Genomic DNA, 25383 nt, shown 5'->3' with positions numbered 1-25383 from the left:
CGCACCCGTGGCGGGGGGGGGGGGGCGCGGCGCGGCTCGGTTCGGCGGGGGGGGGGGACACGACGACGGGGGGGGCGTGGCGGGGCGGCGCTGACGTCACGCCGCGGCCCAGAGCGAGGCTGCCGGGAGCCGGCGGCCGAGGCGCGCCGCAGCCGCCCCGAGCGCACGCACCGCGCCCCGCTCCGCTCCGCTCCGCACCGAGCCCCGCTCCCCGGCTCCCCGGCCGGCCGCAGCCCCCCCCACCCCCCCCCACCCCGCGCCGCAGCGCACCGAGGCGGGCTGGGGCTGGGGCGGGCGCGGCGCATCATGCTGGCCTGACCGCGGGGCGCGGGAGATCGATCCCCCGAGCGCGGAGTCTGAATTAATCCGGGCAGCCGGCGCGGGGAGCGGGGAGGGGGGGGGGGGGGCGGCGGTGGAGGAGGAGGAGGAGGAGGAGGAGGCGGCGGCGGGGGGGGGGGGGGGAGGAAGGCAGCGAGCGAGCGGGCGAGGCAGCGGCAGAGCCCGGCGGCCACCATGGAGCTGGCGATGGAGAACCTGGGCAGCCTGCACGGCGTCCCGCACTCGCAGCCCGCCGAGCTGCTGAGCCCGGCGCACGGGCGGCAGGGCTCGCACCGCAACCTGGTGCCGCACGGCCGGCCCGCCATGGTGTCGGGTATGGCCTCCATCCTGGAGGGGGGCGACTACCGCGCCGAGCACAGCCTGGCCGCCCCGCTGCACCCCGCCATGAGCATGTCCTGCGAGTCCCCCTCCGGCATGAGCCTGAGCAGCACCTACACCACGCTGACCCCCCTGCAGCACCTGCCGCCCATCTCCACCGTCTCGGAGAAGTTCCACCACCCGCACCACCACCACCACCACCACCACCCGCACCAGCGCCTGGCCGGTAACGTGAGCGGCAGCTTCACCCTCATGCGCGACGAGCGGAGCCTGGCCTCCATGGGCAACCTCTACAGCCACTACCCCAAGGACATGCCGGCCATGGGGCAGCCCCTGTCGCCGCTGCCCAACGGGCTGGGCAGCCTGCACAACGCCCAGCAGCCGCTGGCCCCCTACGGCCCCGGGGGCCACTTGCCCAACGAGAAGATGCTCTCGCCCAACGGCTTCGACTCCCACGCCGCGATGCTGTCCCGGGGCGAGGAGCACCTGGCGCGGGGCTTGGCTGCCCCCAGCTCGGCCATGATGCCGCCGCTCAACGGGATGCACCCGCACGGTCACCCGCACGCCCAGCCCGGTGGCTCTCTCCTGGGCGAGAGGGAGCGGCAGGCCTCGGCCACCGGTTCCCAGCCCGGCGGCTCCGGGCAGGTGGAGGAGATCAACACCAAGGAAGTGGCTCAGAGGATCACGGCCGAGCTGAAACGCTACAGCATCCCGCAGGCGATCTTCGCCCAGAGGATCTTGTGCCGCTCCCAGGGGACCCTCTCGGACCTGCTGCGGAACCCCAAGCCCTGGAGTAAGCTCAAGTCCGGCCGGGAGACTTTCCGGAGGATGTGGAAATGGTTGCAGGAGCCGGAATTTCAGAGGATGTCGGCGCTCAGGCTGGCAGGTAGGCTACGGCACGGTCCGCTGCCGCGGCCGCCCGCCCCGCACCTCCGGGCGGGTGGGTGGGTGAGGGGGTGCTGCGAACACGCGTGGGGACCCCTCGCTCGCGGGGGGGGAGGGGGGTGGCTGTTACCGAGCCCATGTGAAGCCTTTCGAAGAAAGGGAAAGAAATTCTATTTAAGGCGTATTATATTGAAGGCGAACCTCCCCCCCCCGCCTCCCCGGGCCTGCTCCTGCCAGCGGGAAATGAGAGATCCCGGGTGGCGGGAGCCGGGAGCTGCCCGCCGCTCCCCGCCGCCCCTCCGGGCTGCCTCTAGCCCCGGCGGGGCTTTCCCGTTCCGTCCCGCCAGCCGAAGCTGTCCCTTACCCCCCGGAGAGCCGCTGGCAGCCCCCGGCCCACGCTCCCCGCCGCCCGTGGGTGCGGGCTGAGCCGCGGGCCCCGGGGCCGCTCGTGGAGCTCCTTCGCGGGCGGTTTGGCACCGCCGCTCGGTACCGGAGCCGCGCTCGGGGGAAGCTCCGCTCCGTCCCCGCGCTGCCCGGTCGCTCCCCGCCGGGGGAGCCGGGGATGGGTTGGGCGGACTCGGGCAGCACCGGGGCTGCTCTCCGCTCCCTCCGGGGCACCGGCTGCCCTCGGGAAGAAGGAGCGACCCCCCCCCCGCCCCGTACCCCCGGTTCCCGGCCGGGGGAGGGCGGGGGGGGCTGCTGTCCCGCAGCACCGCGGGTGCGGAGCGCAGCGCGGAGGCAGAGCCATTCCCCGCGGCCGCCCCCGGCAGAGCTCGTTCGGCCTCAGGCCGGCGCTGGGCCGAGGGTTTGCTGGAGAAACGCGGTTTTGCTGCGCGGCCGCGCTGTGTGTGGCTGCGGGGGGGGCGGGCGGGGGTCGCGGCTCCGCTCTCCTCCGCGGGGGAGAGGGTCGAGGGCTGGCAGAGGGGTCAGTGCCCGGCCCGACCCTCCACCTCCCCGGCCCCCGGAGCCGCTCCGGCCCTTCCTTCCCCCGGCTCCTCCGTGCCGTTCCCGGCAGAACTGCGCCGGGGCTCCGCGGGGCCAAGCGGGGATGGCCGTGGGGTAAAAGCCACGCGTGTATAATTGTTTTAATTTTTTTTTTTTTTAAAGAAATCGGAGGTCCCCGTGGGGCCGGGCAGAGTCCGGCCCGCCGGGCGCTCGGCACGGCGAGGAGCCCGCTGTTATTTATGGAGGAGAGCAGCGTTCATATGTATTTAGTGTAATTCAGTTGCTCTTTAATTAGGGCAGGGTAGTGGCATCTTTTAGTTCCAGTCGATGCCCTATTGAAAAGCAGTTAATAGAATGCAAATTGTTCCTGGCTTTACAAGGTTCTGGTAAATAAAGATTTAAACACTGCCGCGATCGGCCGTTTAATGCCCCCGTTGTTCGGGCTAATTGAGCAGCGGGTGGCTGGTTTCTGACTCGCCAAAATTTGAAATAATAACCATGAAGGTGATGATAAAAATGCGGCCCCGGTTGGGGGAGGCTCGGGGAGGTCCCTGCCCGCCGGCCCGGCTCGGGCTCTGTCCCCGCTGCCATCGCTCCGCTCCTCCCGCGGCGTCGGGAGAGGTTTATTCTCTCCCAAATGGTTTTTATTCCCCAGCGCCGAGTTTCCCTCGGCCCTAGGGACGCCTTGGAGGCATTATTTACGGAAATTAAACCCCCAAATTTCACGGGGACAGGGTTTAATTCTTTGCTTTCTGCGAAGACAGAGGAAAAAACAAACAAAAAAAGCCACAACAAAACAAACCACCAAAGCAGTCACCCCGCCATGAACTGGCCCGCGTTGAACCCCGGCTCCCCACGCGGAACCGGGCCGCTCCGAGCGGCCCTTGGCGGGGGATCGGCCGGACCCCGGCCCCGGGCGGGGGGAGCCGCTCCCACCTCCCCGCGGCCTCCCCCGGCCCGGCCGCTTTGTTCCCGGCCCCCGGCCCCGGTGCCGCCCCGCTGGGACCCGCTTTCGTTTCGTTCCTCCCGCCGTTTCGTCCACCCGGGACCGGGACCGGTTGAAGCCCCTCGGGCTCAGCCCCGGCCCGGCTGCCCCGAGAAGGGGGGGTTCTATAGGAGGGGGTCGTGCTGCAGCGGGGGGGGCCGTGCCCGGCCTTCTCGATCGTTGCAGGCGAATCCCCTCCCCAACCCGACCCACTCCGGGGCCTCCGGTGGAACCTGCTCGTCCCTTCAGGCCGCCCCGGGCTGGGGGGGCTGGAGGGGCCCGGAGGGCTGCGACCCCCGCCCCCGGCAAGGAGGGAAGGGAGCCCTTCCCTGCCTGGGCAACGATCAGCTTTTTTCCCTCCCAGTGCAAGCGAAAAAAACGAGGTTTAGACGCGGGGCACGGCGAGGGCTGGTCCTGGTCCCAGTCCCGGTCCTGGTCCCGGTCCCGGTCCCGGTCCCGGTCCCGGTTCTGGTCCCGGTCCCGGTCCCGGTCCCGCCGGGCTGCTGGAGTCCATCTGATGGATTAGTCCGAGTCAGTAAATCGCGGATCAATAAACACGCCGGGCCCCTATAAATGGCAATTGCCGCTTTTCTCCTCTTTCCACTCCAATTCCCCCTCCCGCCGCCCCGTCCGCAGATGAACCATTAATTATTCAGCCGGGACCCGGGCAATGCCGCAGCCGGGGGGGCTGCAGCTCCCCCCCCGCCCCCGGGCTCCCTCCGGCTCCGCTCGCCCCGCGGGGCTCCGCAAAATAGGGGGGTCCCACGGGGAAACATCTGGGCAGCAGCTGGCCGGGCCCGGCCCGGCCCCTCGGGCCATCCATCTCTGCGACCCGCTGTCACGGCCGCAGCACCCCCCCCCCCCCCCAGATGCAGCTCCATAAACTTCGTGACCCCCCCACGAGGCCTGAGAGGGCCCGTGGGTGGCGGGGAGCTCCCGCCGTGGCATCTTTGGGGGTCCCTGCACGGCGGAGCGGGGCTCCGAGCCCCCACCCGCGACCCCCCCACCCGCCATCCCGGTCCCTCGACAAAGACATCGGCTTCGTTCCCGTGGGACCCTGTGGGAAGCGGGCATGCTCCTGCGCTCCCATCCCCGCGTGTCCGCGAAGGGCGGTGGGTGCCTTCCCACCACGCGTATCTGTGGGTGCGCTCCCATCCTGTCAGAGCAAACCCCCTCCCCGCCACGGATTTATTCCGACACTCAGAACTAGGGAATTCGCTCGTGATTATTTCTCGGGAGGGCGACAACATCGTTGTGTCCCTTTCGGTACACGGCTGCTGCCCGCTCCCCGCGTTCATTTGCCCTGAACTCGGCTGAGCGCTCGGCTGACCCATCCTCCCGTGTTTTTCCCCGAGACGCGTGTCCGTGCGGGAAATTCACGCACTTGCGTGAAGCGTTGGGGCCGCGAGTGGGCTGTAAGGCCGGGCCGGAAGAACCGGCTCCGCTGGGACCTGGCCGCTGCCCGCGTCCCGAGGAAGCAGCGCGATCCCGAGTGGGCTCCGCGGCCCCCAGGATCGGCTGTTTCTGCCCCAAAGCTTTTCCCGTGGCGCGGAGCAGGGGGAGCGCGGCCGCGCTGTGGCCGGGGCGGCTGGGCAGCGCTCCCCAAGCCCGTTCGTTCCCTTCTTCGTCTTTTACAGTTTCTTTTCCCTTTCCCTCTCCCAGCTTTCTTTTCTTTTTCCTTTAGCTTTCGCCCCCACCTTTTTCTCCCTTTTTTTTTTGTTTTGTTTTCGTTTACTTTTTGTGTTTTAGTTTCGTTTTTTTCCTTTCCGTTTTTTCCTTTCAGTTTTTTCCTTTCCTTTCCTTTCCTTTCCTTTCCTTTCCTTTCCTTTCCTTTCCTTTCCTTTCCTTTCCTTTCCTTTCCTTTCCTTTCCTTTCCTTTCCTTTCCTTTCCTTTCCTTTCCTTCTTTTGTCTTCCTTATTTCCTTCTTTCTTTCTTTCTCTGTCACTCTTTTATCTTTTCTTTTCTTTTCTTTTCTTTTCTTTTCTTTTCTTTTCTTTTCTTTTCTTTTCTTTTCTTTTCTTTTCTTTTTTTTCCTTTTCTTTCTCTTCTCCCAGGGCTTTCTCCCCCGAGCAAATCGCCGCTGCAGCACGAACCGTCGTTATTCAAAAAAACCCAAAACCACCCTGAAACTGTGAGCACGATCGCGGGGCTGGGCCAAGTCAAATGCCCGAGAGCTTTAGCAACGCTAATAATTAATGCCGCTAATTAATACTGCGAACTAATACACAACACTGCCAGAATCAGGGACAAGATTGGCAGCGTAAAAACTCGGGAAATATATATTATTTTTTTCCCCCACGAGTTTTGTTTCAATTTCAGCTTCTTTCAAACGACTTTGGCCCAGCGACGGCTCCTCCCCGCCGGCGGCCACCGGGCACCGGGGCGGCTCCGGCCGCGGCTCCGGGCGACCGCGGCCCCGGGCACCGGCCGCGGCTTCGGCCCGGGAGAGCGGCGGAAAATCCCGGACGGTTTCACTGCTTTCGATCCGCGCGTGTCCGCGGGGCGGCGGGGAAAACGCTCCGCGGCCGCGGGGGAGGTTTGTGGGATCGGGAGCGAATTATTTCGCCGCTGTAAAATGGGAGAAAACGAGAGTCTGGGGCTGGAGGCGTCCAGCGCCTCCCCCCCGGCACGGGAGAGATGCCCACTCAGGAAAAAACAAAGAAAGCAAGAGAGAAAGGAGACAAACCCGTTCTTCCCCTTGGAAAAAAAATGTGGGATTTTTTCCCCCCTTAAATTTCTCAAAATTTTCTTAAATTATTATTATTTTATTTTATATTTTTCTTAGCACGTTAATAAGATGCGACTTGCTCCGCCGGCGCGGAACCGCCCGCCGGGGCCGCCAGCCTGGAGCACCCACCGCCGGCTCCGCGGGGGCGGCCGCTGCGCGCCCCGCACCGCGCCCCGCACCACCCCGCACCCCGCTCCGCACCCCCCACCGCCCCGCTCCGCGCCCCGCACCCCACCACACTGCACCCCACACCACCCCGCACCCCGCTCCGCACCCCGCACCCTGCCCCGCACCGCCCCGCGCCCTTATCAGCGCGGCGGGGGCCGCCTCGCTCTGCCCGCGGTGATTTTTCTGTTTGTTCCTAATCTGCCCGTCAGGAGGGGCCAATAAACCTCCCGTCGGTTAAATATTAAAACGGGTTTCCAACCCCCCCAGGAGGAAATAATCTCCCCTCTCTGCTCCAGGTACAACCCACCCGTGTCCGTGGGATCCTGCTCCCACAATCACCGCTGCCCAAATCCCCCTCCCAGGGCTCCGCTCATCGCCTGCCCGGGAGGGACCCCCCCAGCCCCAAAGCAAAGGTAGCACCAGGGGCAAACCTGAGGCCTTTCTTGCCGCCTCCTCATTTTTGGGTGCACATTTTGGGTGGGGTTTTGTTGGTTTTTTTCTTTTTCTGGGTGTACGACATGGGGGTGATATTTTTTTCTCTGTCCTGTCAATCGCCACTGAAACCATAAGGGAGAGATAACAGAGAAGAGAAAACTCTCAGAGTGACCTTTGAATCAATTTGAAAAACCTCATTTAACTGATAAGTCTTGAAAGGCCCAGAACTAATTTGAAAATACATCTATTAAAATCTCATTGCCGCTGCCTGCGAGCTGCTGGGAAGGGTGTGCAAGGCGACTTCCCGGGGTTGGAGGAGCTGGGAAAGCAGGTTTAAGACCTGGTCAACAAAGAGATTCCAGAGCCGCCTGCAAAATGATGGGGCTTAAACCAGGAGAGAAAATAAGAATATTAAAAGAAAATCAGTCTTTCTTCCCTAGCTGGTGGGGAAAAGGGAGATTTACAGCATTTTCCTGCCATAACCAGGCGCGGAGTCTGGGATCGCAGACAGAATATTGGATTTTTTTTTTTATTTTTTTTTCCCTCCAGAAAACAAATCCAATATTTTCTCATTCTGCTCAGATGCAGTTGCAGGGCCGGGGAGCCTGCGCCTCTGGGAGAGGACAGCCGTCCCCCCCAGGAGTGGCTGCAGGGGAGGCTCTGCCTGTGCTCCCATCGCAGGGTTTTCCGCCTGGCTTCCTCGGTGCCACGGAGCAAATGCCAAAACCGGGGATGAACCCGGGCTCTGCCAAAGCGGAGGAAGAGAAGGGATGGTGAAGGCAGAAGACCAGAGGCAGGGCCCAGGTGCCTCTTTTCCTGCCCTGGAAACATTCCACCCTGCCCTGAGCATGGCACCTCGCCTCCCCCAGCATCCCTGCAGCATCGCCTGGGTGTAGAGGAATCAGAAATCCCCTATGGAAACCTCCTGGGCACACGGGTCTCCTTGTGCGAAGCCTTTGCAGGGCTCATGGCAGGGTGGCGATGGCTGACTTGCAACACCAACAAAAAAGTAAGAGGAAAAATTAAAAAAAAACCAAACCCACCAGAGCCTGGCTCGGAAGGGCTGGGGCTTTGCATCTCAGTGGAGATTCGGAGACCCAACGTGTTCTGCCCCAGACCTTGGGTTGCAGTTTGGGACGCCGCTGCCTTAGGACGGGCTGTGTTTCCCACAGGAATTGCTGCCTCCCTGGCCGCGGCAGAAGTCAGACCAGTTACCTCCCAGCCCCAGCACCTTGTTTTCTTGGGGGGGGAAGAATTTTCCCCCTTTGCTGCCTGATTCCCTGAGGTTTCTCAGAAAGGCTCAGGCAGAGGGACCCCGGCACCCCGAGTACAGACGGAGGCATTAGGCAGCTTTGATCTGCCCTCACCCCACATCCACGCACCCGCACGCAGCTCTGCCCCAGCTCCCTTTTGGAGCTGAGCTGAGGTGCACAAATCCTGTGGCTCAGCATCGAGCGGAGGCTTCAGTCAACCCGGGATGTGTCCAATCAACCCGGGATGTGCTCTTGGCCATTGCCCTACTCCTGCACAGCACCAACGGTAGCTGGGGTTAGTCCCTAGTTTTGAAAACTGGCCAAAAAGGGAAGTTGGAGCCAAAATTTTTCTCCTCCAGCCCATCCGTCCTCAGCCAAAAGCAATGCTGGGTGGGTGCAATGGGAGCAATGCAGGTATGCGCCGAGGCTGGCGAGCAGCCGGCAGTAGGTTTTGGCAGCCGAGTACATTTCTTACTGGCTCCGTGCAGGACCGTGGCCATTGAGTGGCAAGATTTTGCCGATTGAATGGAAATTAAAAAATCTTGTTGATACCTCAAATGATATAAAGCACCTCCAGCAAGATTTAAACCAAGGCAGGGTATGACAGGCAAAACAGATGGTGGATTTTTAAAACATTTGGAGTTGTTAAAAAATAGTGAAACGAAAAGGCAACCTGGATTATCTGGTGCTGGAAGGAGGGGGCAGGACATTTGAAAAATAAAGACCCAATATTAAAATTGAGACACATTTACATGGACATGGGTAGGATTTCAAGAATGACTTTAATAACTCTATCTTAACATATTCTATCTTAACATATTCTGTTAGGGATATGCACCGTTGCTCTAAGTCCTGGTGGTTTCTGCAGCGCAAGGTGAGGAGGTCCAAAAATTATTTAAAAGGGATTCAATGGGGTTCAAGGTGTTTCACAGGTGATGAAGTTAAGGCACGGAGAAGGCAATGCTTTGCTGCAGCAAAAGTGGGACTGGAGGTGCCGCATGGTGAGAGGAGGTGCACCCACGTACACCCACGATGGGTGGGATGCGGGCAGAGGTGGTGGGCTGAGATGGGTAGGGCTGCAGCGAGGATGCTCCTATTCCCCAGCCCCATCCCACTGTGGGTACTGACATTTTGCCCCCTTGTTTGGGATCAGTGATGGTCCTTTCCTTTGCTTTCTCATCCCCGGGGTTTTGCCTCCAAGCTCTTCCCTGCAGGACCTTGTCGCTCCAACCAAACCGTACCCTGGTTTCCTCTATGTAGGAGGACTTGGTGTTGCTGTGAGCTGAGAGTGGGGAGCTGCGGGGTGGAATTTGCTGCCTGGCCTCTAACCTGGGGAACAGCAGATGCCACCACTGCTGCCCTGCGTTGAACAATGTCCCCGTTGGGAGACCCGGACCCGCCGTCTTGCCTTGGTTCTGTATCTCTGTGATTGTCCCTCTTCTTTTTCTGTTCCCAGACCTAAGGTATAGAAATCACCAAGCAGGAGTGACCCCTTTGGGATCCGCAAAACCTTGTCACCCCTGGCAGGCTAGGGGTGGCTTGGCTCTGCCCAGGTTGGGAGAAGGAGCCAGAAAATCCCTGTGCGGGAGCCTGCCGAGGGGAAAGCAGGGACTGGTTTTGGGAAGGCGCTCACTGGGACTGGCCATCATCTCCTTGCTTGCAGAGCAGTGAGGAAAATCCTGACATCTTGACAAAAACAATATGACGGAAAAGCAAATTGCAGCTTTTTCTGCTGCTGATGGCATGGGCAGCAGTAACCGACCCAGCTCTGCTGAGCCCAGGTGTTGGCAGGAAGAGGCAGCAAGGGGACCAGGGGACTGCTGGTCTCCTACCCAGGTTGGAGGAGAACCGAGGTCTCCTGCTGTTGGCATGAATCCAGGGAGCCTGAAATATTGGGGGCTGGTGGGCTTGGAGTGTGCTGGGAGGGCTTGGTGCGTGGCACGGCTCTGCAGGGCACAGCCAGGAACTCAATGCATCAGGTTTGGCTGTCAGGGACCCTATAAAAACCCGAAGTGGACCAAAATGAGGGGAAACACCTCATGCCAAAGCGGTCTTCAAAGGGCTGTATAGGTGACGATCTCCCCAGGGAGCACCCACAGCGGTGCCCGGCACAGCCAGGGAAGCCGAGAGCCACGGCAAGTGGCTCTGGCCACTGGGAGATGTCCCAAAGCCTCGTCTCCCCTTCCCACGCCAAGTGCCACCACGCAGCTGAAGGGACAGGAGTTGTGACTTAACCGTGGGTTAACAAATTGAGCATCCATAAATCCCTCTGTGCCTCAGTTTCCCCACATGTAAGAGTGGGGATGACAGTGCTTTTACAGAGTATGTGAAGACACCAGCAGCTGGTTATTAAAGCCAAGGAACTCAGTGATGCCATGTAAAAGGCCAAACCTATAAGCTGGAAGATGAGCTCCAGCTAGCGATGCCCCTTTGTGGGAGTCATGCTATCCTCGGACGATAAAGAGCAGGTAATGAGCAAACTCTCTCCATTAGGGATAAAATTGCAAATGTATTGGGAGCTGCTGACGGGCGATGGTATCAGGGGCTGACAGAGATATCAACGGCTCTGCTCTGCTGCCGACAAAGGCTGCTCCCACTACAGACCATCGGAGACCCTGGCACTCAGCGCCTGTTGCAGGGCCGGGGAGCGCAGCAGCATGTGGCAGTGACGCTGGTGCCTGCAAGCAGCATCCCATCCCTTGCAATTTCTCCAGAGATCTGTCCCTGCTCTTCATTTTTTCCCATCTTCCGAGGGTCCCTCATTTGCCCTGGACCTGGCATCCCCCCAGATAAATTATAACCCGGGATGGGGGATGGATCTCGGTTGGGTTTTGCTCAGTGGTTGCTCAATGGATGGATCAACATCTGGCCCAGTTTGGCTCAAATGTGATGCTCGAAAAAATGATGGGGCCATGGTGGTTTGTGCTTCCAAAGCCCCCCCTGGGATGGGGGGGGGGTGTCCCTTCCCCATCTGCCTCCCAACCTGAAAGGGGAGAGGAGGAGGAGGGAGGGTGGGACAGTAGCACAGGGCTGCCAGGCTTTGGAGTCACCCAGAGGGACCCAAGGCTTTAAGAAGAGGCCTCTGGAAATAGATCCATGGATCAATGCTTGCCTTTAGTTCTCTTTTTGGGGCCAAACTTCAGGATTTTGATTTCTCACACGGAAGGCAGTGAACCCCTACCCTGATATTCACAGCCAAGCTCCTGTGTGGGGCACTCCTACCGGACCCCCCCAAAGCCACTCACCTGCCTGCCCACACACACAGGCAGCCAGAAGGGGGATCACGCTTGATTTAGGGCATTTAATTTGCTTTCTGTTGCATGTTTGTGGTGAGGTGGGTGTTCGCACATGCGTCTGCGTTGCGGCTGGTTTCAGTTCAGGTGGGTCAGAAATGGGGCGAAAGGAGGTGAGTCAAAGACGTGGCAAAGGGTGCAGGTATCATAGGATGCTTTCCATGCCAAGAGAAAAAAAATAAATTGAAAAATAAGTAATCGAAATCAGGGCATTTATTCAAAATAATGCTGATTTCAAACCAGCTTGTTTTTCCTGGAGAAAATTTGAAAGCATCTCCCCAAAACTGAAATAGCCTTTTCTGCCCCAAATTAATTATTCCCAGCCATTCCTCTGCCTTCAACACCTCCAAGAAAACCCCAAATTATTTATTTGCTTTGATTTTTGGCACCGTTGCAAGGTGGTTGCCCTACCAGTGGGTGCCCGGAGGTGGAGGAGGATCGGCCCTTCTCTCTGTACGAGAAGATGCTGCTTAATCGATACAGGCAGAGCCGGGATCTTCAGCCCCAGGGGTGTCACTACAGCACCGTCATCTCCCCTGGAAAAGGGACCTCAGGGGGGGCATTTGGTGGATCGGGGGGCTCAGATGTCCCCCTCAGCCTCCTGCCTGAGAGGTTTTCTAGTGGCGTTTATGGAGGGTTTATACTTTCTCTGCATGATGATTTCATTCCAGCTGGCTCCTCTCACCCATTGCTCTGATGCTCCTGAAGGTGCCGGAGCCCAGCCCGGGTACCCGGGGGGTGCTGGTGGTGGGAGGGAGCGGCCCCCCAGGCAGCGGCACCATCACCTGGCAGACACCCCCCTTGGCTGCCTCCTGTTCTACAAAAATGGGAGAAAACAGACAGGAAGGGAAAGGGGGACGACAACGTGGGGAAAACAAAGGGGCTGCTGGGCGTTGGGCTTGGATGGAGCTGTGACACCCAGCTGGGATCCCCTTGCTCCTCTCGTTTCCGTCCCTTTTCTCTTTCTTCTCTTGGTTTTCTTTTTCTCTTTTCCTTTTAAATTTTTTTCTTTTTTCTTCTCTGTTTTTCCTTTTCTTTATTTTTTCTTTTTTCTTCTTTCTTTTTCCTTATCTTTTTTCTTTTCCTTTCCCTTTTCTTTTTCTTTTTCTGTTTCTGTTTCTGTTTCTTTTTCTGTTTCTTTTTCTGTTTTTGTTTCTGTTTTTCTTTTTCTGTTTCTGTTTTTCTTTTTTCTTCTTCTTCTTCTCCTTTTTCTTCTCCTTCTCCTCTTCCTTTTCTCTTTTCTCTTTTCTCTTTTCTTTTTCTCTTTTTCCTTTTTCCTTCCTCCCCCCCTTCTCTCCTCCTTTCCTTCTCAGCCCATTTTGCCCCCCACAGCCGCTTTCGCAGCCAGCAATGAAATTTGGCCAAGAGAAACCATTCCCTTTAACGAACCCCGCAAACACACACACACCCCCCATCCAGCCATGCCGTTACATTTCACTCTCCCACCTTTGGGGCAAAGCCCTGGGGATGGGCAGCTTCCACCCAGGGAACAACCCAGCTCCATCAGGATTAATCCCCCCCTCGCACCACCCGTTTCCCTTCACCTCTCTCCCTGCAAACCTGTCTGTGAGCTCCCCGCCGGTCACGTAGCCATCAAACTGATGTGCCAGCAATATCCAACACGCAGTTAAAGCCACTCGTGGGAGTTTCAATAAAATCGACCAGGCAGGATCAATGGGCTGTGCTGGCCCCGGCCCCAGCCCCACACGGAGTGGCGGGGGGGGCAAGAAAAATACCCAGGGCTGTGAAATGGGGGCTGTGGGAGGGGGGGGAGCTGATTACAAATCCATCCCATACTTGCTGTGATTAATTGCTGCTTTACCAGAAGGAACAGCTCTGCATGGGGGTCATTTTTAAATGTAACGTTGTGGGGGAAGTTTCTCTGCCATGTTTGGATGGGAGGATGCAAAAGCCCTTTTCCCGGGGGAGTTTCCCTCCTGGCAGGACGGGGCCGGAGAGGGGCAGGGAGCAGGACCTGGGGGGCAGCGACAGTGGCTACAGCCCGGGCTGGTCATTCGCCCCCCCCCAAGCAGTGATTTGGGAGTTGGGAAGGACCCTCCCCAGCCGCTCAGGAGCATCCCCGGCTGCTTTGGAGCCATGGGGCAGGGGGGGATGCTGAACCCCCGCCAGCCGGGATCGCTGGCGTCCCGGTGCCGGGAGCCCGTCATGGAGCTGGCCGAGCTCCCAGCCGGGGAATCGCTTGACGCTCCGTCGCCCAGCGGGGTCCCAGTTTCTGGCTGCTTCTCACCCTAAAACCGCTCCCAGGCCCCGCTGCCTGTCCCCGGGCAGGCCCTTCGTCCCACGCCAGCGGTGAGGGCGTCCAGCCGGGCCTGTGCCTTCGCTCCCGGTGCTCGGGGGGTCTCGGTCCCTGCCCTGCCCGGCTCGAATTAAAACATCATCCATCGTTACAGCGGCAGCACGTAATCCCTGGCAGATCAGTGCAATTACTGCGGGAAATACCTTGGGAGCTGAACTAATAACGCCAGAGCGGTGTATTAAGAGTCACTGGCTTAGCGCAGGCCGCAGCCTCGCCAGCCCCACGCGTGTCGGGGGGACGGGGTGAGCCGCTCCGGGGGGGGGACAGCGGGTTCCCCGGGGGGGGTGTGGTTTGTGTGGCCGGGGTGGGAGTGATGGGGAGGGGGTGAGGGGCCGTGGGGCAGCCGTGGGGTTGTTCGTGGGGCGGTGATGGCGTCGTGACTGGGCGGCACGTGGGGTAGCCATGGGGTCGTGACTGGGCGGCACGTGGGGCAGCGATGGGGCGGCGTGTGAGGCAGCGGTGGGGCAGCTATGGGGCAGGGCTGGGACACTGTAGGAGGTGACATGACACTGGGGCAGCCGTGGGGCAGACGGAGGTTCCCCGCCTCGCTGCCGGGGCGGGAGGTGCCATTCCCGCGGTTCTCGGGGCTCTCTGGCCCCGACGTTCCCCCCCTCGGGACGCGGGTGGACCGCTCCATCCCGGCGCGCCCCGTCTGTGAACGGTGGCTGGAACGGCCCATCGCGTTGAGCGCCGGGGGGTGTGGGGAATAACCCATCTCCCTCGTGGAGGGGGGCGGCCGCAACGCGCCATTGGGCAGCGGCGGGGGGGGGCGGGGCGAGCTGTACCACTGCCACCGCCCCCCCGGGGTGGCGGAAATGCGGCCGTTCATCCGCAGGGGGGCGCCAGCGCGGCGGGGACGGCCCATCGTGTTTTCGGGGGGGGGGGGCGGAATAAACCATTCCCCGCCGTGCGGGGGGCAGCGCTCCAAAATGGCGGCGGGGCGGTGGAGTGGAGTGGGCTTCGGCGGGTTTCGGCGGCTGCCGGGGCCTTGGGGCTGGGAGTCCCCTCCACTCCACCTCGGCCCCGCCGCCCTCACGGCCCAGCCCGTAGGCAGGTGCTGCCGAAGGCCCTTTGCCCGGGCCAGGGGTGAGGGGGGCCCGGCATCACGCTGGGCCAGGGCCAGCCTGGTGGGGGAACGCACCCTGAGGGACCAGGCAGGTCCCCTCATGGGGTCCGAGCAGCTGCCCTGTGTCACCCTCCCGCCCCCAAGGAGCCCTCAATTCCCTCAGAGCAGCAAAATGGGACGCTGGGCCCCGCCATTGTCCCCAGACCCTTCCTCGGTGCGCGATGACCAGCCTGGGCACGTGCCACCCGCGCTGGCTGCTGCCTCACGACGTGGACGGCTTTGTGCCGGGTGTGAATAGCTGGGAATTGGGTTACGCTGGGAGCCGGGCTGTGGCACCTGTTGAGGTCAGGCTGGAAGCCGCTTTGAGCGCACTGGGGCCTTCTGGAGCAGGGCCTGGTGGCAGGGAAGGGCTCAAATCTGGAAGCTCCCTCCTGCGATGAGCTGCTGGACCTAAGGGATAATCTGAGAGCAACCGGTGTCCCTGCTCAGGCCCTCCCACCTGCCTTCAGAGGGTCCCAAACTCTGGTGAGGCAAACCTTGAATGCCCCAACCTGGAGGATTACACTTTTTCCTGTTGTTCACAGCACCACAGAGCAAGAAAGCCAGCAGCCATCCGAGAATTGACTCGGCCAAACCCTAAGGGAGCTGCCCATCTCACACCTGATAAATCCACCTGAGACCAGATTTAATCAGGAAATACAGAAAACTGTTGGTTTTTTCCCCCCACTGCTTTTCCCCTCTCTCCAGCAAATGTTCCTTGGCTGATAATGGCTCTGGGGCCTCTCTGGACACCAGCTCTCCACCAAGAGCGGCTCGGGAGCAACGTGTGCTCTGATGAAATACACTTCATTGATTGCTGAATTCTTTTATTGTCCCCGCTCAGAGAGCCAGATCTGGGAGCTGCTGAAGGCAGTGGGAGTTTGGCAGGAGGAGCCCAACAGGAACAGGCTGAGAGTCACTTAGCGGTAGCCCATGGTGATGCCAAAGGGAGATCCTCGCTGCTCCTTTCCTGTGCAAAGGAGCAAGGACAGAGGAGGACTGTGCAGGACCCACAGCTGCATGGGTCACAGGGATGTCACTTGCCTCAGATTCCTGGTGCAGTCTCCTTGTCTGGCATTACTTGGTTCTCCCTGTCATTGTGGCACAAATGGAACCCCAAACTACCTTTTTCCCCCCAGATTCTGCAGCTGGGGCTCTTGCGCCAAAGTTGAGCACGAGCAAGTGTCGCTGACTCTAAGGAAAACTTATTTCAGGGGTTGGAGGGTTTCCAGCCATGTCCCACCCCCATCCCCGCATCCTCCCTCTCTCCCAGAAGGCGACAACCTTCCCCTGCCACTGCCATCCCTTGCGGCACTGCCGGCTCCTGCCTGCCACGCTGCCTGACTCCAGCACTTCATTAGCACCAATTTGCTCTCGTCACACTAAGTGGCAATGACTCGGGAGAAGAGTAAGGAGAACAGAGCAGCTGGGAGGACTCCCAGGGCACCTCTGCCCAGCCCTGCCTCACACCAGGCAGCTGGTCCAGTCCCGGGCTGTGCTGGCAGCATGACCACCGAGCAGCTTGTGATGGCAGTGGTCTCCACCGGGACAATAAGAAGGAGACGACGCTGGTCCAGAAAAAAGCTTAGAAAGGGAGGAAACAGGACAAATGGGGGAAGTGACATTGCCAGCAGATGTGATGGCAGAGCTGCGGGTTGAGCCCAGTTCACCCGGCTCCAGGGGAGAGCAGAGCAGGGCACCGGGTCTCCCTTTACAAAAGTCTCCAGAAAAGCGAGTTAAAAATCAAACCTCTGCAGCAAGGAAATGCTTGTAACAACAGACCCACGTTTTTTAGTCACCTGAAACTGTTCTGTGTCCATGAGAGGAGTCTGATGCAGCTGGCTCAGGCCAGGGCTGTCTCTGGTGGTGCCAGTAGCAGCTTACCTGGAAAGGACAAGAATAAAAATAGGGCAAACATGGAGGGATGGAGCCAAGCACACCTGCAGCCACCCCAGCTTCTTTGTGTCCCTTCACCCACCCTCAGACCAGACAAACTCATCTGTTTCAGAGCTGGAAAAGCTGAAAATGCCACGCCATGAAAAACCAGACAGAGCTTGAGAAGAGCAGGAGAGGCAAAGTGAGGCATCCCACAGGGCTGGCATCACCACTCTGCTGCACGTTTGGATAGCTCTGCTGGTCCCCTCCAGCCTCTGCCAGTCCCAGCTGAACCCCTGTCTTGGGAGGGACTGTCATCACCTGAGCAGAGGACCGAGGACTTATGCTTTCATTTCCAGTCCCTTCCCTCAGCCTGCCGACCTGCACTGCTCTGAAAGCTGCTGGGGAATGAATGGGCTGGGGAGGTCCATGCAGGTGGCTGGTGATGCCTTGCAGCCCCGTACAGGTTGATTGGAGCTGCTGGCTGGAATGAGTCACCGAAACCCTTCACAAGGGAAGGAAAATGCACCCAGCAACGCAGAGGCAAGTGCTTTGTCTCATCTCATCTCCTTATTTGCAGCATTCAGAGGAAGATTTAATTTGCTGGGCTCCGAGAAGCGGCTCACCCTGCAGCGCGCTGGCTGCATACCAATGACCAGGGGCTCTCCCCGGGCCTCGGGACTCATCCTCCGGCAGCTCCCAGGGACACGAGCGGGGAAGCCTGTCCCCACCAAGGCAGGGCCACGTGGCACAGGGACACGCACGGAGCCAGGAGCTCTGGCCGGACTGTGTCACTCCAACCCAGCAGGACTGTGAGGCTGCAGCTCCGCAGACAAGTCGCAGCTCCTAATCGCATCTCTCAGGCTCTCGATGGCCTCTGACACACAGTTTTCTGAATCTGTGGGTTTCTAGAGCGGGGCAGTTTTTACTACAACATGGTTCAAAGCTGTCAGAAGCAGTGGCACCACAGCCGTCAAAATCCCCACAGGTTTTGGAGCCCAGAAGGTTTTTTTTTTTTTTTATCGTGAGCTGCTGAAGTCTGGAAGATCGCAGGCATTTGCAGGGATGTGCAGCGCGGGGCAGGCTCTGCCCTGGCAGTTGTGTGGTTGACACTGCATCCCCTTTGCCTGTGTGCTCGTTAGTTTTCAGAATCAAGTGAGGTTTCAGAAAAAAAAAAAAAAAAAGAGGCAGAAAAAAAGTTGGGGTTTGGGTTTTGGGCACTCTTTCTTCCTGTGTTGTCCACTGCTGAATCTCCCGTTAGCACTGAGTCTTCCCAGCTAGAGAAGACCCGAATTTCTGCTGGAGAAGCCTCTTTGTGACAAATCTCTTTGGGCTCTTTTCCTACAATGAAAAGAAAAGTCAAACAAACCTCTTGCAGTTACTAAGTTGCCCCAGCTCTGAGCAACCCAGCCAGCCCAGCTGTGGACCAAAGGATTTCTGTTTTGCGGATGAAATCCCCTGATCTCTGGTCCAGACTCAGCTCCAGCTTTCAGGAGCAGATGCCATGAGGTTAATTCAGCTCAGGATCAGACACCGCTCTGCTGTGGGAGGCACTGGGCTCATCCCAGTTTACTCAGAGCTGCAGCTCTCAAAACCTTCCAGAATATCAGGGCAGGGCATGAACCAGTAACACCCATTGCACAACCCGACAGCCAGCCCCGCCGTTCTCTGTGAAAGAGGTTGAGATCCCTCTGCCCCTTCAAGGAGAGGGGGAAACTGAGGCTAGTTTCCAGGGGCTAGACTCCTCTTGAAGGCATGGAGAGAAGCCAGCTTTGCTTAGGGCCATTTCCCACCCGGTGCCCACCAGTGAAAGAGCCTGTCCCACCTCTGCGCTGAAGAAATCTGTCCCGAGATGGCCGACCACATCCAGGTACCCCCTCTCCATCCCTTCTTCCACCTCCCTTTGAGCCCCTAAATGCTCCTCGGTCCCCTTGCACCACTGCGAGCCGATTTGACAGGGAGAAAAAGAGAAAAGCTTGTGGGTTTTTTTTTTTTCCCCCTAACCTCGCTTACAGCCAGCATGCTGGCTCTGAAAGCCCCTGGCTGTCTTTTGTGATTTCAACAAATCACCAGCACTTAAGCAAAGTGGGCAGAAAATTACAGGTTGTATTGCAAGTGAATGGAGAGGGAGAGCACGCTGGGGCTGAGAAAACAGAGGTTTGCGGGTATAATAGAGAAACCAGTGTCTGGCAGGCTGCGGAAGCCTGCAAAGCCATCAGGTATTAGTTAAATGCTTCTCGGAGTTCATGCTGGGAGGCATAATCGCAGCTTCTGAACAGCAGCCATTTGATTGTCTCTATTATGTCTCTTTAGAAATGATTTGGGAGATATTTTGCTTTGAGCTGTCAAGGTTAAGTCAAGGAAAACGCGCTCCCTCTGACATAAGTCTCCAGGGATGCAGAAACCCTCAGCAGAAATCCTCCAGGGGAAGCAGGTGGGATGCCTCTGCTTTCAGAGGACTTTCCTCTTGCTTTTGCCCCCAGGATTCTTCCTTGCCTTTGCTCCCTGTGTTTTTTCTGCAGCCAGACCAGCTACCTTAGGGATGAAATACCGCTAGGGTTGTGTGCCCAGCGTCCCAGGCCCGGACCTGGCTCTGTACTATCACCCCATCCCACTGCATCTGGCATTCCCTCCTTGTTACTCCTGCACTTGGCTGGTTTCAGCCAAGCCTGGCTGAGCTGTGGAGGTCTCAGAGGTCCAGGTGTTGTGACGTGAGCTAGGGAGAGATGGAGAGAGAAGAGAAAGACCTCCATTGTGGGCGAGCTCAACCCCTTACTGGCCATCGGAGCATTCCTGCTAGCCACGGGGGACCCTGGTCCTTCTCTCCCGCTGTTGGTCCTGGTACTGCCAGGGTCTCCTGTGCCCTAGGAGGAGCAGGGAGCAGGACAAGGCAGGGAATAAATCCTGTTCTTTGGGCATTTGCTGGGGAGATAATGCAGAAGCAGGGGTGGAAGTGCCCTGAAGCGTGTCCCCATCCCCACGGACTGCGGCCAGGCCCAGAGACCCTGGAGGGACATGGCTGAAGAACAGCATTCAGCCTAAGATGAGTCATTTGGAGCTTGGGACTTGGAAAACAGGGATTTTGAAGCACAGATAAAAACCATCACCTTATGTTGACCTGTGTGGGAGTTGGAGCCGTGCCGCCGGCTGTCCCCCGTCCCTGGCTCCCAAGGCCTGTGGGGACACGGGGACAGCCACCGCCAGCCTGCCTGGGAAGGCAGCGCCCAGGGGATGTGGAATAGGAAAAAGATCCTCTGTTGGGGGGGTTGATGGCCGCCGTAAATAGATCTGACCAGCGTCACTATTGATTTCTGTTGTGCGGAGCTGTAATTAGATTGAACTGGGTATGAGGGGTATTGGGCTGCGTCAGCAGAAAAAGAAATTAATAAATAAACAAACGAGCACAGGAAATGTGGGATGCGTCCGCCGCCGGTGTTGCAGGCCAAAAATAACAGAGGTATCAAGGGGTGCAGAGCAGGGTGTCACCTCTGTCTAAGCAATAGTCGGCACTGGTTTAAATGCTGGATCACAGTTTTACCAGCAAGACCCTGATGGTTAGTGTTTGCCTCGGAGCTTTGAGTTATTAATGGGTGACTGGTTTGTAATAATTACTCCTAAAAATTGAATGGAGGGGTCGGAATGTGAGTTCGAAAAGCTGAAACACTGAGTTTCAGGCTGGCTGTCCAGCACCACTGGTGGGAATGGGTGCCAGCAGGCAGGAGAGCGAGAGAACAGCCTGGATCCCAGTGGCTTTGCTAGGGTTACAGCGGGGTCAGCACATCACCCCGCATGTCCCATGGAGGTATGGATGTATTTACACATACCTACACACATTTGTATGTACCTGGTGTATATATGGTAGAGAGATGTAGTTTAAGTGCTATCCACGCAGAGCAAAGGCCATGCTCACAGGGTGCGTGTGAGGTGCCCACCATCGACCCGAGGTCCCACCCGCGCCACTGGCACGGGGCCGGAGCCGAGCATGCCGGGGGGATGCCGGGAGGGTACACGGCAGGCGGGCGAGGGGTCCGGAAGGGCGAAGACGCGCTGCTCCGAATGTGCACGTACGGTGTGGGGGGGACTTTTTCTGTTTGTTGTTTGGTTTGGGGGGAGTTTGGGGGGTCTTTTTTTTTTTTTTTAATTCATGTCTGGAAAAAAGTCAAATTTTCTATAAAGGCTTTTTTTGTTTGTTCTTTTTGCAAGCATCTGATGGTCATAGGGTAGGTTTCCACTAAACCATTCTCTGCTGGCTGTTTGAGTAAGATACCCCTGGGACAGCACCACCAGGGCTCAGACTGTCCCATGTCCCTAAGGACGGTGGTTTGCAGCCAAACCTGCTGGTGGGGGTGGGAGAAGGGGAGGGGAAGACTCTCCACTAACCACCTTTATCAGGGACAGCTGATTTTGGCTGAGTGTGGTTGGTTGTGCCAAGCTTGGTGCCTCCTGTCCTCTGCCCCAGCAGGAGCAGAATCGATGGCTCCCACCATCCGCATGGGGCCAGGGCAAGGACCGAGCCCAGCAACCAGGGAAACAAGGCTAAATTTGTTGGATAAATTAGCTGCTTCACTGAGTTCTAGATTTCCCCAGCTTTGGGTGGAAGGGGTGGATATCATCCTTCTCTGTTAGTTCAAGGTGATATAAAGAGGATTTGTAGTGCAGGCCAGCTGAAGAAAAAGCAGAGGAAGACCTTGCTTGTTCTGTAGTGAGGAAGAAGTGACTTCAGACATCCTCCTGTTACTCCTAGGCTACGCGGCTGCTTGCCCTTTTACTCAGCCTGGCCGTGAAGGTGCGTTTCTATAGCAGGCAGGTGATTAGCCTGAGGAAAATACCTGTCCCATGGACCGAAGATGCCATCCCATTGCTGTGGCAGTGGCTTTCCGCCTTGGCCTCTGGCCCCTCCAAGGTCTGTGCACCAGGTGGAAGAGACTCCTGGAAGTGCCTGAGAGAAGCAAGTTGAAATCTGTCATCCAGCAACATTCCGACAACGAATGTCTTGAAGGACCTGTGCCCTCCTTGCAAAATCCTTTGGCAGATCCGAACCAAGAAATACCAAAGGCTGAAAACTGCTGCTGTTTGGGGCAAGAGGGGGGCTTTCTTCGAAAAGCCCACAGTTTCCTGACTCTTATGAGCTTTCCAGAAGGAAACAGCATGTCCCCAACCTTGGAGGGCCAGATCCATGCCCTGCCTTGCCCATGGGCATCTCGTGCTCCCACAATGCTGCACATGTCTGGTCAAGTCCTGAGCCAGCGAAGTCCCTGTGCACCCTCAACAGCTTCCAGGTCATCCCTGCTTTGTGTAGGAACTGGACCAGCAACCTCCACCAACCTCAGTTATTCTATAATTTTCTAGAAAAGTATCATAGCAAAGGGCTCCTTTTCTCATCCCTTCCACCAGCAGTATGCTTAATACTCCTGCAATTAAAATTCATGTATTTACCAAAAGGTGTGTACTCACCTCCCTCCCTCCCTTGCACGCAGCGTGGTGGTGTCAGGGGGGAATTCCTGGCTCCCAGCAGCCCATCCCTCTGTGACAGCACCTCTGTCCTCCCCTACCGCTCGAGCCAAATCTGTAGGGGAGGCTTTTAGTTTGGTGCTGGCTCAACCTGACACACGTGCCAAAGTTTCTGGTAGCAAAGACACGCAGGGGAGACAATTTCCTGGAGCTTCAGATGGCTCAGGCTGTTCTCCAGCCTCCAGAGGCAGGAAAACCCCTTCCCAGAGCAGGTGGAACCACAAATGGTCCTTCCAGGCTGTCTGCTGTGGGATGTGGTGGTTGCAGACCGGCCTTTTCACAACGTCCCTGTCCCTGGCTCTTCCCTGTGTTTCGGAAGTGACAGCTGGACATGATGGCCAAGGGACACCGGTTCCCTGAGTCCTCCAGCGAGATCCACAGAGGTGATGGGGAGGCGAGGGAGACCATGCCAGAGTGCAGCAAGGGAGGGAGGCTGGTGGATGACCCCCAAAATTTAGGGATGGAGCAGGTCCCAATAGCCAGGCTGTGGGAGCAGAGTCAGCCCAGGAGTTTCCTCAGTCTCTAGTCCCAAGGTCAGCTGGAGATGCCGAGACTTGGGCTTTTCCTGGGCATCTGAAGAGGTGATGGGCTTCAACCAGGCTTTTCTAGTACTGATGTCGTAAGAGGCTGTCGTCCCATCTCAGCAGACGCTCAGGAGGCACAGGGAGGAAGAGGAGGGAGGTAGCTTAGGAGTGGTGGGCAACAAGCCAGCAGGTTTATTGGAGGGAAAGGCCTGGTTTTTGGGAGGCAGCCAGGCAACCTGCAAGTGGGCCAGAGTGGTGAGCACCAATTAATGGCCCTATTCTTTCTTTTGAACATCTAGCTTGCAAACGCAAAGAGCAAGAGCAGCAGAAAGACAGGAGCCTGCAGCCCAAGAAGCAGCGGCTGGTCTTCACGGACCTCCAGCGCCGCACCCTGATCGCCATCTTCAAGGAGAACAAGCGCCCATCCAAGGAGATGCAGATGACCATCTCACAGCAGCTGGGCTTGGAGCTCAACACCGTCAGCAACTTCTTCATGAATGCCCGCCGGCGGTGTATGAACCGCTGGCAGGAGGAGCCAGGCACCAACCCCGGAGTCCCCTCTTCTTCTACAAGCACTTTCTCCAAAGCATGATGTCCCCTAGCCCTCCCTGCCCCTTCCCGGACATCCTCCTCATGACAAAGCCAACCCCAGACTCACACTCATGCCCCAAGCCAACCGGGGTGGGTGCTTTTGGATGCTGCGAGTCCATCAGCCTCCCAAACCCTCAGCCGGGCGTCACCCCTGGATGTGCGCCTTGTGCCACATCCTGCTGCCATGTCCTCCCTGCTCATGGAGCAGGGAAAGGGTTTGCAACCAGGTCAGCTCTGTCCCCAGGAGGGCTTGGAGGAAACCCCTGTGGAGTGAGGGATGATGTGGGATGGAGGGAGAGGGTGAGGTGCTGTTTGGAAGCACGCCTGGTCCTTGGGGACCACAGAACCATGTCTTCATATGCCCACCAGGGTCTTTGGAGAGCGGGGCACCCCCTGACCAACCCCCCCAACCTCGATCTCTGCCACAGCCGCTCTTACAGCTCCCACAGTGGAGGGGTAAAGGTGGGGGAGGTACAAGAGGTCGAGTCATGGGGCTGGGCTCTGGCACAACCGCACTGAACCAGGGCCAAACCTGCCATGGTTCAAAGGGGGACGAGCAGGGAAAATGCTCACCGTGTGCCTGGAGGTTGACCAGGCTCCTGCCAGGTCTCTGGCTGCTGAAGCTTTTTCTCACCCTGAGGTACAGCGGCGTTCCCCAAGGCAGCCCGACCCTCTCTGCCATTGACACACGGGCATTTCTCCCCCTTGAAGGTTTTGAAAACCTGGTCGAGAGCATTCCTGTAGCCCCAGTCTCCTCCATGGGCTCTTCCTCCATCCCCCCCACGGGCACCCCCAAGAGCACCCCCACCCTCCAACCCCCCACCATGCACACATGCACCCCGACCCACGAGAGCACTCGTCCCCGGATCCCTCCCAGAGAAACTCCGTGGCAAAGGAGACACCTCGCTGTGGCCGCCCGCCTCCATGCACCCGAGCATCCCCCAGCACCACGGCTGGAGGGGGACCACGGCTGCACCGCGTCGCCTGGCGCCCAAGCAGGTCAAAGAAGCACATTTTAGCTACAGAAATCGGGTATTTAAAAATAATAATTGTTTGAAAGGAGACGGGAGGAGAGACTTGGAGCGAAGGATCTGATCTTTTCTGGTGACTGGCTTCACCATTCACCACTGGATTTCTGGTTCACTTTTCGGTTGAGGAATGGACACAGACAAAGCAGATTTGTTGGCTTTGTGTCTCGCCCCATCCACCCCTCGACACACACTATTGCCCCCTCCCGTACCCCCTCTTCATCTCTGTTACCAAAGAAATTACAAAACCAAAAACCCAACAACAAAAAAATTCCCTCCTGGGAACCAACGTCGGTGTACGGTGGGAAAAGAAAAATCCGAGGGATCTGGTGGCGAAATCCAGCCCTGGGTGTGAGAAGGGGGAAAACTCCCCGACGAGATTGAAAGGGAAAAAACCAACCCAAAAAAAGGAATAACAACAGAAACCACAAGCAAACAAGCTCAACGCAAATACCGGCAACTTACCAAAAAGACGCCAGATTTTTTTTTTTTTGTGCCAATTAACAACCTGCCTTAAAACGCGAATTTCTGGAGCAATGGTACTAGCTTCAAAACGATCGTTTCCTCCGAGCTCCCGATGGTGACTTGTGCCATATAAAAAGCAATCACGAGGCCAAACCCTTACAATCAGCCCTTGTCCCAGCCGCCCTGTGGGCTCCTTGCCAGCCTGGGGTGTCTTCGGGAGGAGCAGGAGGTGCCGCCAGGGACAGGGAAGGGCTGGGAGAGGCTTGGGGATGGAGGGGGAGGCAAGGTCCCCTCCTTCCCCCACCACTTGGGGAAAAAAAAAAAATCCTCCAAAACCAACCATCAACCAAAAAAAAAAAAGGGACACTATTGAATTTATGCGGGTAAAATAGTACCATCTGTGTTCTAGCGCTATGGTTTCTTCGATTCACTTTACTTTGAGAGCGATCTGTTGTGTAACAGGAAGGCACCTTGTTGAAAAGAAGGAAAAAAGGAAAAAAAAAGTGTATGTGTTCACCAAAAAAACCCAAAAAAAGCACCCCAAAAAAAGAGGAAAGAAAGGACAAAAGAATGAAAGAAAGAAAGAAAAAAACCCCTGCACACGAAGCCCTGACCGG

The 25383-nt window shown here is 57.9% G+C and overlaps 1 protein-coding gene across 1 annotated transcript; it reads left to right on the top strand.

The window, feature by feature from the left end:
* The first annotated feature begins 471 nt into the window (after positions 1 to 471).
* ONECUT3 (one cut homeobox 3) lies at positions 472 to 25383 on the top strand. The gene is made up of 2 exons (XM_030033823.2): positions 472 to 1543; positions 22982 to 25383. The coding sequence occupies exons 1-2, from the start codon at positions 514 to 516 to the stop codon at positions 23272 to 23274; spliced, it is 1323 nt and encodes a 440-aa protein (XP_029889683.1). The 5' UTR covers positions 472 to 513; the 3' UTR covers positions 23275 to 25383.

Source organism: Aquila chrysaetos, chromosome 12, assembly GCF_900496995.4.
Source record: "Aquila chrysaetos chrysaetos chromosome 12, bAquChr1.4, whole genome shotgun sequence".
Lineage (NCBI taxonomy): Eukaryota > Metazoa > Chordata > Aves > Accipitriformes > Accipitridae > Aquila > Aquila chrysaetos.
Note: the sequence above shows the minus strand (reverse complement) of the source record. Positions and strands in the feature narration are given on the sequence as shown.

Coding starts and splice junctions, on each gene's coding strand:
- ONECUT3 (XM_030033823.2), top strand. CDS start 514: ATGGAGCTGGCGATGGAGAACCTGGGCAGCCTGCACGGCGTCCCGCAC. Junction 1,544..22,981: donor GTCGGCGCTCAGGCTGGCAG/GTAGGCTACGGC, acceptor TTGAACATCTAG/CTTGCAAACGCAAAGAGCAA.